Source organism: Xiphophorus maculatus, chromosome 8, assembly GCF_002775205.1.
Source record: "Xiphophorus maculatus strain JP 163 A chromosome 8, X_maculatus-5.0-male, whole genome shotgun sequence".
NCBI lineage: Eukaryota > Metazoa > Chordata > Actinopteri > Cyprinodontiformes > Poeciliidae > Xiphophorus > Xiphophorus maculatus.
The window spans coordinates 2410169-2427796 of record NC_036450.1 but is presented as its reverse complement, the minus strand read 5'-3'; the positions used below and the strand labels follow the sequence as shown (position 1 = coordinate 2427796).

Below are 17628 nucleotides of genomic sequence, written 5' to 3'. Positions count from 1 at the left end.
TCTCCAGCCGAGCTCAACCCACCACCACCCCTTCTCCTCCATTCGCCCGGTCCTGAGGCCCGCACCCTAACCCAACCTCCACCACCAGTGCCGGGCCCCGGGGGATGACGTTCCTAACAGCATCGGGGATGCTCATCTGAAGCCTGTCGCTAACGCTGCGATAACCGTTATACCCAGCCGGGGCCCGAGCGCCAAAGACTTTAAATTCTGTTTGTCAATAAACTCTTCTAACTGTCTTCTTATCTCCGTCTGAGTCTCTCCAGATTGAAATGCCTGCAGAGACATAATCATGATTGAAAACTGAAACAAATCAGAATATCATCAGCGTAGAAATAATTTAATAGATAAATGTATAATTTGGCTAAAGTGTAAGATATATAATTATTATTTACATCTTATATCAAGTGTACAAAAACACAACAGATTCTACATTGTCATTAATCATTTAAAACTGTAACTCCATAAAAATGTAACAACTTTTCTGCTTCCATACGATCAAGAAAAAATGAGTTTTAATAGTTGTGTGTTTATACAAGTGGAAGGAAAACAAAGATCAGCAACGACCTCTGAGAAGAAACTCTGATTCAACTGAAGTAAATATGAGGATCATCAGCGTAGAGCAGTAAGCTGATCATTAAAAATGTATTTTACAAAGAGTGACATGTTTCACAAAATGTGCTTTTATGAATGTCAATACCAGCAGCATGCGCTGTCTGAACAGGGAACTTTCATTTTACATGGATTTATGATTTATGAGCGGTGCAACCAAATTACAGTCAGCAAAGATAAATTTAGTGATTATTTAGTGATAACAGAGCGATGTGACATAAATCAGTTTACAGCTGATTCTTGGATAGCGATGATTTATTTTAAACCAAAGATAAGAAGGTTAAAATAAGATCAACAAAGACAAGAACCAAGGAAACTGTTATTATTAGCAGAGCGTGAAGGTTCACATTATTCACTGAAACCAGTTCAAATCCAGTCTGATCCAAACTGAACTGGGAGAAAAACACAATAAAAACCTCTGAGATGCTTCCAGACAAATCCCAGAAAACAGCATGAAGAAAAAGATTTTAATGTTGAGTTTATGAATAAAAACACCTGCATCATTAATGAAAGTCAGAACAGTTTCTCTTCTCCACCCAGAACAACCACACAGAGTAGCACCGAAAACACACACACCTGCACTTATATTGTTCACAGAGGACATTCCACGGCTGCAGCGCTCACCCGGCGGACATCCCAGTCCCAGCACACACCAATACACACACCCACCCACACACACACCAACACACACCAACACACACCCCAATACACACCAGCACACAGACAGGTGCTCAGATAAAAGGCCATTACAGTGAAACCAGTTGAGCTGGTCGCAGGAATGTGCGGCAGCCACAAACACCTTGAAATCAGCAGAACAGGAGGAGCCGAGTGTCGCATTAAACTTTCCATCTCATTACACACAAACACGCTGCTGCCTTTAGAGCCTTTCGCTCCAGTTCAACGGCTAACTCCATAAAGGTCTGCACATCCCCGCTAAAATGTCAGGATTTTGAGGTTGATGTTTGAGTTCCATGTTTAATTTGAACAGATTTAATGTGATGTTTAGGCTCCACAAAGATAAAAGGTAGAAAAATAAATAAAAAGTTGCCACAATCTGGTTGCACAGGTATTCACACCCTTAGATTAAGAATGTTTTCACACCTGACAGTCCGGTAGACTCGGTTCAGAACCAAAATCAAAACATTTGTTACATTTCCAGCGGCTGTGGTTCTCCCAACTAAACCCTCTGAGTGTCCTGTTCCTGTTCCCCTCCTGGCCTGAGGGGGCGCTGCACCAACAACCTCTGAAGAAGAAACTGAGAGCAACTTCCTTTTTCATCAAATGGAAACAAACATGAAGATTTTAGCAGTTGTAGGATTTCTGGAGTCATTTCTCCTGCTAGCGCTAGGCTAACACTAGTGTTGCATTTACCCAGAATGCTCGGCGCTGTAGTTCCCTTCCTGCTTTTGGAGCAAACTTAGCATTCACATATGCATTCACACCGTTGTGTTAATGTTCCAAGTGACCAATTATGTTTCGCTGAACAGATGAGAACATTTTGACACAAAGTAACTCGATGATGAGATTTCACTTCTGAGTATTTTGACCTGTTTTTGGGCTCCATCATTTTAAATAAGCTGCTACTGGCCTCAACGCCGCAACGCAATGTTTACACTCACACATGACAACGGCTGAAAACAAATGTGCAATAATGCAGGCATACAGCTTTGAAAAGCAGAAATGGAGCCTCCTGCACAGCCAACAAGATGTGAGGCAAGGTTCCTGGATAGTAAGTCAACAGAAAAAAACTCTTGTTTTTCCAGCAGCCATTGTACAGCGAATACATTGTGAAAACTGGCTGACCAAAAGTGCTAGAGCTCAGCTGGGGTTGCCAGGTAATGGTGGCGGAACTCTGCCAGGGTTGCTAGGTAACGGCACGTATGACTCAACAATCAGGAGGCTTTAGAAACAGCTCATTTTCCACACACTAAAAAACATGAATTTATTGAAAAAACAGGAGGTGTTTTGTTTAAAGTGGTTAGATTGTTTTTTAGAAGCAGTGAAGAAAAACAAAAAGGGAATTTTGCCTAATATGTCCAAAATAAGATGAATTAAATGTTAACATTTAAGCTGCTAAAACTGAAATGTTTAGTTTTAGCAGCTAAAACAGCTGATAGTTTAAGTTGTATTTTGCTAAAACCAGGTCAAAAACATGTTGATGACTTTGATTCCAGAGGAATGCCGTACCTACAGTGAAGCACGGTGGTGACAGCAGGATGATTGGGGCTGCAGAAAGAACAAAGAATGGATTTAGCAATAGATTAACGTGAAAAACGTCCCAGATGGGCTGAAGTCTTATTCTGCCAGAGCAGCACGGTTCCAGTGGACCTGATGGCTCTGAGTTATTCTTCTGGTGCCATGAAGTCACCAAACTGAGCTAAACACACACAGACGGAGGGGTTGCCCCGGCGATGGACGTGGTTTGTCCCCGCAGTGACTTTTTCTCTTCTGTTTTGGGCAGAGAAACTCAAACATTCATTCGGCTCGATTACGTCAACCGGCAACAAAGGAGAACAAAGACGCAGAGTCACCAGAGATGAATGGAAGAAGACAAAGAGACGGATATGAAAGAGGGAAACAGAGAGAGGAGAGGAGAGGAGAGGAGAGGAGAGGAGAGGAGAGGAGAGGAGAGGAGAGGAGAGGAGAGGAGAGCAGAGGAGAGGAGAGGAGAGGAGAGGAGAGGAGAGGAGAGGAGAGGAGAGGAGAGGAGAGGAGAGGAGAGGAGAGGAGAGGAGAGGAGAGGAGAGGAGAGGAGAGGAGAGGAGAGGAGAAAACTCTTCATCGATTTTCCTCCAGGCTCTCAGAGCTTTTTAATTTCAGCTGTTTTACTTCCATTTTAATAATCGATTGTTAAACATAACAAAACGTGAAACAAACACGACGTGTTTCAGCTTCAGGTCTCAGTGAGTGAAACAGACACGTGTTTCTTCACGGCTCGACTTTCATTCACTCCAAATCACACAAACTCCAAACGAAGCCAAACTACCGAGTCCAGAGAGACGCAAACCGACTCGACCGAATCCAAACCGGCAGGTTCATGAAGAGGACACGGCAGAAAAAACGATTCCATCTGTAAACCGCCGGACACAACAACCAACCAGCAGAGAAAAACTCTCTGTTCCACATGTTGAATTTCACAAACTGGACCTTTAACCCGAGTTTGTTCTGGTAGAAACAAACCAAGCTGGTATTAATATCTGTATTCGCCCTGATATTAATAAAAAAAATCAGTCTATTTAGTCTAACTCTGTACTTTATGTTTATTATTATTATTATTATTATTATTATTATTATTATTGCTCTTTCTGAACCATTTTAAAGATTTGCTGCAGTTTATTGGTTACATGTTTGACAAGTCAACCTGTAATTTTAGTTCCTTTATTATTTATTTTATATGTTATATAATTTGAATGTTAAAGTCAAATTAAATTTGTTTTTAAAGCTTGTGAAGTTATTGGTGTAATTAAATGTGATGCCCTGAAGTAAAGTTAGCAAATAAATGTAGAAATCGATACATTTATGTCTGTGTTGAAAAAAAAACATTTTAAGTCAATTTGTCTGTTTTTCTGTATCAGATCAATTTCAGCCGATATTAAACCTCAGATATCGTATCAGAAATTAGTTTTATCTTTTTTATCATCCACACTTTTAGTAAAACTATAAAACTTTTTGCAGTTTTGCTAAAAAACTAATAAATCTGTTTTGTTTTCTTTGAGGCATCAATCTGAGTTTGCAGTGAAACTAATGTGAGCGCATATATTCATGCAAGCGAACGATAATGTGTTGAATATTTCACATATTTCATATTTACTAAGGCTGCACAGTGGCGCAGTTGGTAGCACTGTTGCCTTGCAGCAAGAAGGTCCTGGGTTCGATTCCCGGCCGGGGTCTTTCTGCATGGAGTTTGCATGTTCTCCCTGTGCATGCGTGGGTTCTCTCCGGGTACTCCGGCTTCCTCCCACAGTCCAAAAACATGACTGTCAGGTCAATTGGTTTCTCTAAATTCTCCCTAGGTGTGAGTGTGTGTGTGCCTGGTTGTTTGTCCTGTATGTCTCTGTGTTGCCCTGCGACAGACTGGCGACCTGTCCAGGGTGACCCCGCCTCTCGCCCGGAACGTAGCTGGAGATTGGCACCAGCAACCCTCCCGACCCCATTAGGGACAAGGGTGAACAGAAAATGGATGGATAAAGCGCCACACTCTGACGTTCCAGCTTTTTGTGTACGGAACACCAAAAGGGCCAAAAAGGCAAGAAATTTCACGTTTCACAAACAGTTTAAACTGCCGTCACAATTTAAAGGGTTTTCAAAAGAACCACAGCATCAGCCAGTCATTTTCCAACCAGAGTCTTCCTCAGATGAAGAACCAATCACAACCGCAGCTGATGATTATTTTAGTAATCAATTATTCTGACGATTATTTGATTAATCTGATTAAAGAATATTGGTACATTCTGCAGATATTTCATTTAACCATTTTATATAACATTAGAAATACATTAAACAATTTAATTAAAATCATTTTAAATATGAAAATAAAGATTTTAGTAAATCTGAACCAGGAGAAAATAAAACAAATTTATAAACAAAAGTGATTTTATCTTAGATGCAAAATGTATTTTGTACAGTTTTGGCTTAATTATTGTTCTGAATACGTTTCATTAGCAAAAGGCATTTTTAAAATTTATACTCCAGCTTATAATTACTAAATTAGTTAACGGTTATTTCAATAATCAATCCATCCCAATTAATCCAATTAATCCAATTAATCCAATTAATCCGATTAATCGTTCCAGGAAGTGAAAAAAAAGCTAAATTGTGGAATTTAAATAAAACAAAAAAAACACTAGAGAACATAAAATTACATTTTGTAGCTCAATAATATGTAGTTAATCTTATAATTATGCTTAATTTGTGCATTTCAGGTGATATTTCTATATTTCTTCTCTAAAATTTAGTCACCCCTCTTCTACTTTTGTAAAGTTTGCTACTAATAAAATATCTTTAATAAACAATAATCTTTAATCTTTTATTTATTTTATTTCCCACTTCACTATGCTTTAGAAAAACAAAACTTCCAGCTAAATGTAGAATAAAGTTTCTCTGAAACGGCTAAACTTCCTGACTCATCCATCACAGCCGATAAACTAAAACTACCAACCAGCAGGTTTCTCATTTCTGGAGTTTCACGTTTCCCTTTTGTCTTCCTGCTTTGGGTAAAATACGATTCTTCGCTGTAACTTTACTCCAGGACGGAGGAGAAAGGCGGCGCGGTCAGAACCAGGTGACGCAGCTGGAGGTAAAACAGCTGCAAGACGTGAAGCAGGGAGGATTAATGTCAGTCCGACATTCACTGTAAACAACTTAATGTAGGACTGAACATGGAAAAATAAAAACATTAATCACTGTGTGGCTCATTTCTCTGATTTACTCTCCTTTGTATTTTATTGTCATCTTTTAAATGAAATTATTTGAGTTCCTGCTTTAATTTTCTATCTTTTCTTGTTTCCACAAATATTTAGTTTAATTTATTGTTAAATTTGTTCAGTTTTCTAAAACTATGTAGCCAAAAACTGTTGATATAAATCTGCAGAACTGCAAACTCTGCTAGCCGGAGGAGCTAACAGCGCTAATGCTAGCTGCTAGCTTATTTTTCAGTAACAAAAAACATTTAAAAGTGGTCAGTAATTTTCTACACCTTTTCTTTTTAACTCTTAAAAAACAAATAAACGTATTTAAGGGTATTTGTGACTGATTAAACTATGAATATGTCATTAATAATCTACCTTGAATAAACTGCAGGTGAAAAAAACATAAAATAGATAAAATTTTACAAATAATTGTGAGTTTTACGTATCGCAAACAACTTTTTAACAGGCCGTTGTTGAAAATGAGAATTTATTCTCAATCAGCTTCACTAATTAAATAAAAGTTAAATTAAAACTTTAAGATGAACTTTTAGTTTAATAGAATAATAACATATTTTAAAGATTTAATTTGATTTTGAATTTTCATCCCACTTTAATGGTTTAGATCAATTTTAACAACGTTGTTTAAAGAGTTTTAAAAGCTTTTTAAAGTTAATGAGCAGTAAAATATTTACCCTCTAAGCTCAGTAACTGGTTTATCTGGTGAGGAACTGGAGCCACTCTGCTCCTCAGAATGGTTTTAATTCTGTCACAATGGACGGATTACCAGCATAAACAAAATATTTAAAGTCTTTCCACGGCATCTCAGCTGGAGTTAAGTCCAGACTTTGACTAAGCCACTCCAGAACTTTCATTTATTTATTACTTTTAACCCTTTAGAGGTGCTGCAGGTGTTTTGGATCTTTGTTTTTCTGTAAAAATGAGTTTAAACTAAACTGGCTGCACTTTCTCCTTCAGGATAATCCTTTCTGCTACAATGTGATTTAAATAATTTAACTAAAGAAAAAATCTAAAATAAATGTAATTTCTTAAGGGGAAAATATTTTTCTAGCTCAGACTGCTCTCTAACCTTTGACCTCTGATTATGAGACATTAAATAGTTCTTAGATGTTTTAAATCTTCTATGTTTTATTTTATTTTTGTTTCACAAATGTTGGTGTAAATATGAATCTCTTTGATCAACTGTTTTTCTTTCACGTGTATAAATAAACTTTTTGTTTTTGATGCTGTTTTGTACAATAACATGAAAAACATGGAATATATTACAGAATAAAATGAAAATAAAACAACAAATAAATAAATGAAACGACCCAAAGAAAACAATATTTATCTTGATTAAGGAGAAAATGCTTGATTTAAGTGGTCAAAGGTCAGAGGTTACATAAAATTAGATGAATACCTCAGATGAAAGGTGTTCAAAGTAGGGTGCGGGGGCCATTTGTGGTCCGTGGACTGACTTTATACGGTCCACTGACCACAGGGCAAAACTTTTAGATCAAGATCTACTTAGAAAAATGTTTTATGGAAAAAAAGTTAAAGTTACAGTTAGTTGTAGTTTTTTCCACCATTAATTACAAATTAACAAAATTGTTTTCTTAATTTTCATCATTTTGTTTTAGGTAACTGTGCTGTAGCCCTCATTTTTCTCACTTTACTCTTCAAAAGAGATAATTATTGTAGTGAATGAAAATGACATATTTTAGCTGCTTAGAGTCAAATACAGCTCCAATCAGCATACAGGCCTTTACAGCATCGAGTCCAACAAGTTGGAGTAAGGATTAACCGCCTTAAGGTTTTTAGGAAAGATGGTTATAAAAGATCTAAAATCTGTGATGGTTTGATAGTTAAAGTCAGAGGAAATCAGACTTACGGCTCTGACAGGAAGCTCCCGGCGCAGCGATCTCTGTTTGGATGTCAGAGTCTCTGCTGCGCTTTGATCCAATCAGGAAACGCACCAATCAGAACGGCCGGATGGACGCACCAATCAGAGCGGCCGGACGGACGCACCAATCAGAGCGGCCGGACGGACGCACCAATCAGAGCGGCCGGACGGACGCACCAACAGGAGAGGCAAGGTGTGTGTGGAGACGACGTCACCACAAACACCTTTTGTTTCTCTGACAGCAAGGATGGAGGAGTGCAAAGCTAACAATAAAAGCAGCTAACACCTGCTGAAATCACACACACACCTTTCTGACAGCAGAGGATAAACACACACACACAGAGACACACACAGACACACACAGAGACACACACTCGTTTTTATGATCCCTGAAGGAGGAAAGTTTACAGATAATCCTGATTCTCTGTTTTTTCTAACTATAATTTCATGAGAGTTAGCCCCAGACATGCTAATGCTAATGCTAACAGATTTTGGGGTGAATTTGCCTCCAATCCTGGATGAACTTTAATTGACCTCAGGTCTTCACAGGTTGATCAATAGTTGCTTTGCAAAGGATTTTGCTGACGTCATTTTGCCATGACATTTTGCTAACTCACACCTCCGACGTCCAGATTAGCAAACGGCTAAAACAGCTTCATAGAAGCGTCTATGCTGATGATAATCAGTAATTATGTTCGTTGGATCAGCACCATGTAGCTACGACGTTTCCTCATAAATCCTGTTGAGGCAACAAGAGTTTTCCTGACTGCGTTAGCATAGCTAGCAAAAGTGGTTTAGCAAACCAAGATGCTTCTGTGAAAACAGTTTGGTTCTCCAGAAAAAATGATGCAAAAAGCAGCAAAATACCAAAATAAAACTTTTAAAGATCTTCAGAAAGATTTTTTAGTTTTTTTGCTGAAATTTGATTTTCTCTTTCGTTGTCGTTCATCTACAAAAATGATTCCTGTGTGAACGGTTTACCACCCCAAAGCCGTATGATCCGCATGCGCAGAAGAAAAAGGTAAACGTCAGACAGCAGCGTAATGTTTGTGGAAGTAATAATGGATCAATAAAGTGTTTGATCAACAGAGTTTATCTGACACTTTATGCTGCAGAGCATCAAACACCAAAACGTCTGTAACTCACTGCTCCAAAATGAGCCGATTTCAACCAATTTGTCCTAAATTTTGTCCTATATTAAGAATATTCTTTGTACTCTATCAATTAGAACCAAGGAAGAAATAAATAAATATTTATTTAAATATTATAACAGCAGAAACTGAAGAGAAAATAAACAGCAAATCAAACCATCAGAGAAGAATTGATGAAAAGCAACAACAGATCAGAAAACAGAGGTTGGTGTGGAACCAGGAAGAAATGAGAACAACGCAAAACGCTGCAGCCTCCAGCAGAACCAGTAAAATATTAAACAGCCCCGTTAGTTTTGCTCTTAAGACTTTTATAGACGGTGAGTTTTGAGTCTCATCAGTACAATCTATTGAGTCTCAATCTATAATCTCTGGAGTAAATATCTAAAAATATTCTGTAGAAACTGTCAGAGCCGATACAAACAGAGCGGTTCAAAGGTTAGCGTGGTTAGCGTGGTTAGCGCGCCGCTGCTGCGCAGCAATCAGACGAAACGCAGCACAAACCTGCGACCAGCCGACATTTCTCTGTTCCCCATCAGATCCCAGCAGGACGCGGATCAGAACCATTTCACCGACCGCCACGCCTTCCACAGTGACCAGGTGTGCTGCTGCACCTGTCCTACTGTGTGTGTGTGTCTGTGTGTGTGTCGGGGTGTGGGCGTGTGTGTCTGCATGTGGGGGTGTGTCTGTGTCTGTGTCTGTGTCTGTGTGTGTGTGTGTGTGTGTGTGTGTGTGTGTGTGTGTGTGTGTGTGTGTGTGTGTGTGTGTGTGTTTGAGGTCTAAAGTCTAAAGTCCTGCATGTCTTCCAGTCAGTAGCAGCAGCGCTCCTTGTCACACCCCAAACCCAAATACACACCAGGCTGAGCTAATGCCAAAGCCTCAACACTAACAGATATATTTGGCCTATTCAAAGTATGTTTGTTAAATTTTTAGAACAAAATTATTCTCAGGTAATGAGATTCCAGTCTGCTCCACTCAGACATTTTAGGGTCACTATCACTTTAAATCCAAATAAGCTGCTGGCCCCAACTCAGATGCAAACCGACGTAAAATCACATGTTTGAAAAGCAGAAGTGGAGCCTCCTGCGCAGAATGCACCACATGGTTTCTGGACTGTAAGTCAACAAGGCTGGTCGCAATAAATTAATTAATCTCATAATAAACTAAAATTAGCTCAATAATTTCCTTTTGCATAATTTATTGTTTTTCTCTTTCCACCAAAAACTGGAGATAAAAGTTTCAGTTTGGTGTTTTGGTCTCAACTAGACGTTTGTTGAAAGATCATTTTGTTCAGACAAACTTCATAAATAATTTGATTTTTGTTTCACCAGTTTTTTAAAATTTTTATCTTGGATATTTAAAATGTCTCCCAGTGTTAAACGTTCATGAGAATTATTGATATTTGATTATTTGTTCTTGCATTAAATTACCTGAAAACCATCTCAAGAAACAATAATATCGTTTATCGCAATAAATCATTTTTGTAAATCATTTCTACTGGGATATTTGTCTCCGGACCTCCTGCTGTTTGTTTCATTAAAACTCACTAATAATAAATCTGTTGTTGGATTTATAAACTCATTTTAATTCCTAAACTCTGTCTGGAGCAGATATATTGAAATATCTATCTATATATATATATATATATATATATATATATATATATATATATATATATATATATATATATATTGAAACAGCAGGACAAACTGTTTGTTGCTAAACCTGAAGAGTTTCATTAATTTGTGTTTTTATGTTTTCACCTGCTGAAAAGCGCGATGGAAAAACTCAGACTAGAGCTTCTGTGAATTTTATCTTTACATTTTATAAAAATACTGAAATAAATACCAATATTTATGTAGCTTTATTAATAACTGGGAACAGAATCTTATCTTGATCAATAAGGACGTCCTCCATTTTGATTTATTAAAAATCCTGTTTGTTTGTTTAAAGGTCTGCTGGATGTTTTCTAATATTATCCAGCCTGACCTCTGACCTCTGACCTTCTCCTGACCTTCTGGATTCACATCCAGGAGATAAAATTATTCCAGCAGATCCTGAAACTTTCTGAGGGGAAATTCCCACAGATTCCAGTTAAATCCCATTAATCATTAAAGCTCCATGTTTCCAGGAACAAACGCTCAGATTCATAAAAATGAAGAACTGGCTCCAGATTTATTTATCTTCATTTTAAAATAATTATGACAGTAAGTGAATAAAAACCTGCGGACGGTGAGCTTCAGCGTCTTGAAGGATCCTTTGATCAGAGCGATGGCTTCCTGTCTGTAGCCGCTCAGCTCCACGTCGTTGATGATGATGATCTCGTCCCCGACCAGCAGAGGGCGCTCCACGCTGTCCGCCTTACCCCCGTCTTCCACCTGGAAGAAGAAACAAAAATTCACTGCTAGAATCAAACTAAAATATAATTTATTGTCCCACAGATGAGACAATTTGCTGCAACAGCAGAAAAGTGACGATGTAGGTAAAAATATAAAAATATATTTTTAAAAAGACATAAAATACATCACAGGTACCAAAAAGAGCGTATTCTGATCCAAAGAAATGCTCAACTGAACAGAAACATCTAAGAAAATTACAAAACATGAATTTATTTCTGTATTTTATAGGAGAGACAATAAAACTGTGAAAACAACAGAAATGTTTTTTAAAATGAGTAAAACTGGAAATAACAGAAGTGGAGTTTACAGTAATAATAATAATAAAAGCAGTAAAAATGGCCGCCGCCATCGTCACCAGATCAAAACCAGCTGAAGGAAGCTGATATAAATAAAGCATAGTTAATGGAAACAGACATTTTTAATTCTGGTGGATGGTCTGCTCTGAGTCAAACCAACCTGTTCCCCTCCTGGCCTGTGGGGGCGCTGCACCGAGAACCACTGAAGGAAACGACACAAAAACCTCTGAAGACACTGAGAGCAACTTCCTTCTTCAACAGATGGGAATTAAAATGGACTGGCGTCAGATTTTAGTGGTTGGAGGATTTCTGGAGATATTTCGTGTCAATAGCTAATTTCTTTTGGTTGCATTTACCCAGAATGCCCTGCCCTGTAGTCCACTTCCTGCTTTTGAAGCGGTCTCCAGTCCACTTAGCGTTCACATATAAAACCAAATTCACTTCAACCGAACCCAGACCGGTAATTGGAGTTCAATTAGCGTTCAGAGCAACCAAATCAGACTTTCTAGAAAAATGGACCGGAGTCAGTTTAAAGTGGACCAGAGTCAGTTTAAAGTGGACCGGAGTCGGGTTAAAGTGGACTGGAGTCAGTTTAAAGTGGACCGGAGTCAGTTTAAAGTGGACCGGAGTCGGGTTAAAGTGGACCGAAGTCAGGTTAAAGTGGACCGGAGTCAGTTTAAAGTGGACCGGAGTCAGGTTAAAGTGGACCGGAGTCAGTTTAAAGTGGACCGGAGTCAGTTTAAAGTGGACCGAAGTCAGGTTAAAGTGGACCGGAGTCAGTTTAAAGTGGACTGGAGTCAGTTTAAAGTGGACCGTAGTCAGTTTAAAGTGGACCGGAGTCAGTTTAAAGTGGACCGGAGTCAGTTTAAAGTGGACCGGAGTCAGTTTAAAGTGGACTGAACTCTTTTCTCCCTCGTGTGGAGAGCTGCTCGGTTCTTTTTCTACGTCTCAGTTGTTCTTAGATTCTGTTGTTGCTTCAAAGCGGCTCCATAAAACCCGGTTCTCCTTCCAGGATCTTTGCGATCGTTCAGAGTTCTGGCAGATCGTCGTCGTCTTAATGTTCCGGTTTTATGGAGAAACCCAAACTCATAGACTCTCTGAAGACTGTCCGTCCTGCAGCTGCAGACGGACTGACAGGTATCAATAAGCCCCGCCCCTCTGCTGCAGCACCGCCAAGCCTTCCAGCGTGGGCGGGTTCTGGGTGTGTCGCAGCCCAAACCCATCAGAACCAGAACCGATGCCGAGTTTTTTCCTCACTCATGTTCAATGGTGATAAATATAAACATGTAAGGAGCTCAGAGTGGAAGGAAAACGGACAGAAACCCGTCCTGAGTTCTGCAGAACCGTCCACACGCCTGCAGTGTTTGACTGTTAGGAGATAAATAAACCCAAATAAGGACGGCAGAAACACCGAGAGACTGGGTGTGTGTGTGTGTGTGTGTGTGTGTGTGTGTATGTGTGTGGGTGTATGTGTGTGTGTGTGTGTGTGTGTATGTCGCTTCGGTACTCCAGCTGAAATTCATTATCCAGCAGATGGAGAAACCCAAGCAGAGCCTCTCAGGCTGTTATAGCAGCACTGAGACAATAATCAATAAAAAACTAAAAACCTCCAATAATCAATAAAAACCAGCAGAGAAACTGATCCTGGATCTGATTGATGAGACAGAAAATAATAAAAATAAATGATCATTCATCAGGATGGATGGAGGAAATTTAAATATCAGGTTTAAAAAGCAAAAACTTGTGAAAAAATCCAGTAAATTGTATTAAAAGTCAAAACATATTTTTAACTGACTTAAAATAAATAAATAAAAAGATTAAGATAAATCCATAAAGTTTATAAAAAACGTTAAAAAAAATTAAAATATGTAAAAATATAAAAATTTAGCCATTTAGTGAAGCAGCTGCTTCAAAGTGCTAAAAGTGCAAAAGCCATAAAAATTTTTACTGAAATATAAAATAAAATAAAAACAAGAAAAATAATGAAGAAAATAATAAACCTGTAAATAAATAATATGATTATCGCTCCACATGTGAAGAATCAGATCCGATCCGGTTCCGAACCGTTGGACATGACGCCGTCGCTGCGTTCAAATGCATCAGGAAAACAGATTACTCACATCTCTGTCCCACTTTAGTTTCTCCGTCAGCAGCTGCTGATTTGCATTTTAATAAAACCAGGTCAGCAGCGACTGATGAGCTTCGTTAACGGTGAGATTTTAAACTATGACTTCATTATTTTAAACAAACAGGAAAAAATGGTGGAACAGTTTTAAGGCTTCAGTTTTAAGGCTTCAGTTTAAGGCTCAACCAATCAGACGCTGAAAACGTTCTGGGAATATTTCCAGTCAAAAACTGTCATTAAACAAGGACTTTCTCCAAACCCTTCAGTGGGTTTTCTTTCACACATCTCTTAAGGCTGTGAAAAGTTTCTTCTATCACACTTTTTCCTTCCACTAAACTTTCCATTATTATGCTTGGTTGGACACATCAGTCTTTATCATTTTCTTATTCACTGTTTGGAGCCAAGAAATGACAAACTGTCAAGTCAGCATCTTCCTAATGGTTAAGTCACAAACTGGTGCTAACACAAAATGTTTGCATTATAAAACTAGTTATTGGTTAGCTTGGCTTAGCTTAGCCAAACATATATGAACTGATAAAATTAAACAAAATTTATTAACCTAAAAACGATGATTAGATCTGGTTGCTCATTAATTATGTCATCCTGAAAAAGAGTCGCAGTTTCCCGGGTTAATGCTAAGCTACTATGACATAAGCTAACATTAGAAAACATAAGTTTAAGCTATTCTAAGCTAAGTTTAGGTTAGCTAGGCTAATCGTAAGCTACACAAAGCTAAGCTAATATAAACTTAAAGTGAGCCAACTAAAAGCTAAACTAAATCATGCTAGGCTAAGCTGAAGTAAGTCAACTTATCCAGATTTGATTGTTCACTTTCTTGTCCATGTTTTTCCTTCCACTAAACCTTTCACTATAATAACTGGGTACAGTAGTCTTTAGCATTTGCTTTCCTTCCTTATGGAGTGAGAACATGACCAGGAAGTTAGCAGCATTCCTAAAGACTGGGTAAAGTATTAGCTGGGTTAGCTTAGCCATTAAGTGACAAACAACTTATTAAAAAGACAGAAAAGAGAAAAACTGTAAGTCATGTAAATGGAAATGATGAAGTAATTGATTTGTGGTGATTGGCCTACATGTTAGTATGTTTTTTAGATGTGTATTTGTGTATTTATAAATACATATATATATATATATATACATATGTATTCATGTTCATATTTCTAGTTTAGCTTGTTTTGTATTTTTCTGATTATTTTAGCATATTTTCATTCATTGAATTAACTTTGTAAATATGCCCTGATGCCCCCTGCTGACCCTGTTAGGAACAGCTCGGTTCGCTTATGACTCGAGCCGGCTGATGGAAAAGTTTTTCACTTGTCGGGTTTAATGTGTAAAACGAGCCTGAACTCTGATTTTCCTGACCTTGGAGATGATGAGCGGCTGTCCGTGCTCCAGGCCGCCCTGCACGGTGAAGCCCCACGGCGCTCCTCCCTGCAGCCGGGCCTCCACCAGCACCCATCCGCCTCCCTCTCCTCCGCCCGCCGGCTGGAGCCCCGCCCGGCCGCGGCGCTCCATGCCCGGCCCGCGGGGACGGCGCTCAGCCCGGCTGCGGTGCTGGAGCCCAGAATGAGCTGCTACACTCCGGGTCGCTCACAGGTGCATCGCCGCTCATTTATAAATCCCGGTTTGCGGGGAAAACAAGGCAGCAGGAGGAGTTTTGCGCCTTTCCTGCAAAGTGCATTCCTGTAGCGCAGAGAGCGGCTGATCGAGTCCGGGAAAAAAAGCCGCCCGGATTCAACCTGGAAAGATTCCCGAAAGTTTGTGGAGAGCGGAAGGTCTCTCTCTCTCTCTCTCTCTCTCTCTCTCTCTCTCTCTCTCTCTCTCTCTCTCTCTCTCTCTCTCTCTCTCTCTCTCTCTCTCTCTCTCTCTCTCTCTTTCTCTCTCTCTGCCCGAAATCAGTTTAGCATCACAATAGGATTTACTGCGACTCACCGAGCAAAGAGAAAAGACACAGAAAGAGGAGGAGTGAAGTGGAGAGAGGGAGAGGTATGAGAGGGAGAGAAAGAAAAGGCCAAACAAGGTCCAGAAAAAAACAAAGTGAAGAAAAGTGGAACAAAAATGCAGATAAGCTGAGAATAAAAGGAGGATGTTGGAGTGAAAGGCTGTTTGTTGATCCTCTGTTTGCGTTCACACTGGAACCAGATTACTGCTAAAAACCAGATTAAACTTCCTTCATGATTAATTATCCAACCAGAACTAAAATCATCTGATTAGAAACAACTTTTACAAAAAAAGATCCTGGAACCACAGGAGGCGGATCTTCTGCTTTCAGTTAGACCCCGCCCACAAAATGGGTTTTAATTTTTAAAAACACGCCCCCTCTCAGAGGCTACGGAGCTAAAGTAGGGTCATAAAGTTTGCTAAAAATAATCTAACTGGAAAAAAAGTTTCAAACTGTAACAAAAAGATTTAAAACTGAAAAGGTTTTGAAACTGAAGATAAACACTGACTCTGAGAAGTAGTTTTGAAAAATGTTTTAGTTTCAAATCTTTTTTGATCAGAAGTTCACTGGTGGGACTATAGATCCCTTCTGGACCTGCGGTTCCGTCTATGACCGGATAAACATGGGGACTGAAGGTCCGATAAATGGGAGACGTTGGACAGACGGAGGGATAACATCCAGTCCTGACTCTGTTTACCATTATTGTCCAGTCTGGAAGCAAGAGGTTAGCTTCCCAAGCTAACAAAGAGCTACAGCCTCATCAGCTACTTCTAGCTTTGCTCTGAGGCCTCACCACGTAAAACTCATCCTAAACTATGAGAAGCGATGAGTAGCAGGAGGCTCTGTTTACCCTGAACCTGTGAACTTTGCTACTGACAGCCATGTTGGTAGGCAGTTGCTATGACAACAATAAGCAAGCCAAAAGATTACAACTAGTTCTCCCCTTGTTCCTGTCTAACTATTGTACAATAACCAAAAAGAGATGTAAGGTCTACCATAAATATAGATTTGCAAAAAAACCTATAAATTATCCGGTGAACTACGGTTACTTCCGGTGGGAACCGGAAATGAGAACAAAATCGTTTCCATAGTAACCCTCCCAGGAATGTGGTGGATAATCAATCAGTACATTATAACTATCTATTACTCGGTCACAACGTTTGAGAACTCTACCCACCGCTGTGATATTAAGATAAATATCAGCAACATTTATTGCAAAACTAGCAAATTAGCTTAGCTAATGTAGCTGTTAGCTAAGACAGACATGTAGCCTACATGTTTGTTATTACATGTTGGTTTACCAGTTCTGGTAACTGGTAAACTAGTTACCAGTAAACTTGTGTATTAACCAGAACTTTTCTCCAACTCAGAGAAAACTAAGATGGAATCCAGGATGCTAAGCTAAGCTAACCCTGAGAGGAGTCTGAGCTAAAATAATGCTTTAAACTGATGTTTTATATTTATAAACCAAATGGATCCAGAGCGTCTTTTAGACAACAGGAGCTGATTAAAGGAAGTTAAACGTCTGTAAAGTCCTGCTGGTGAAACCCGTGAAGCAGGAAAGTTCACATTCTGCACATTGTTTCTAACTGTAGAGAAACGGCTGCAGAAAAACCAGCAGAGAAAGAAAGAGGCGGGTTTATCAGACACCGCCACCTAGCGGTCAAAAAACAAAACACAGCCGCCTCAGAATGAATGATGTTTTATTAAAAAGGATGAATGACTGATCTGTTCAGATTCACGATTCATTCCTGTTTATTTTTAACGTCTGAACTTCAGCTCT

The 17628-nt window shown here is 39.1% G+C and overlaps 1 protein-coding gene across 2 annotated transcripts in view; it reads right to left on the bottom strand.

Annotated features, from left to right (window-relative positions):
• Positions 1-15710, bottom strand: part of LOC102219437 (protein Shroom3-like) — a 44390-nt gene extending 28680 nt beyond the window's left edge. Inside the window, exons 1-2 of one of the 2 annotated variants that reach the window (XM_023338403.1) lie at positions 15266-15710; positions 11289-11443 (exon numbers count right to left, since the gene is read on the bottom strand). In XM_023338403.1, coding sequence (XP_023194171.1) covers positions 11289-11443; positions 15266-15418 — 308 coding nt within the window. In that variant the 5' untranslated portion in view covers positions 15419-15710. Of the gene's footprint in view, positions 1-9569; positions 9711-11288; positions 11444-15265 lie in introns of those variants that run through there. The other variant, XM_023338404.1, reaches the window with a different exon arrangement.
• Between the last annotated feature and the right edge of the window lie 1918 nt (positions 15711-17628).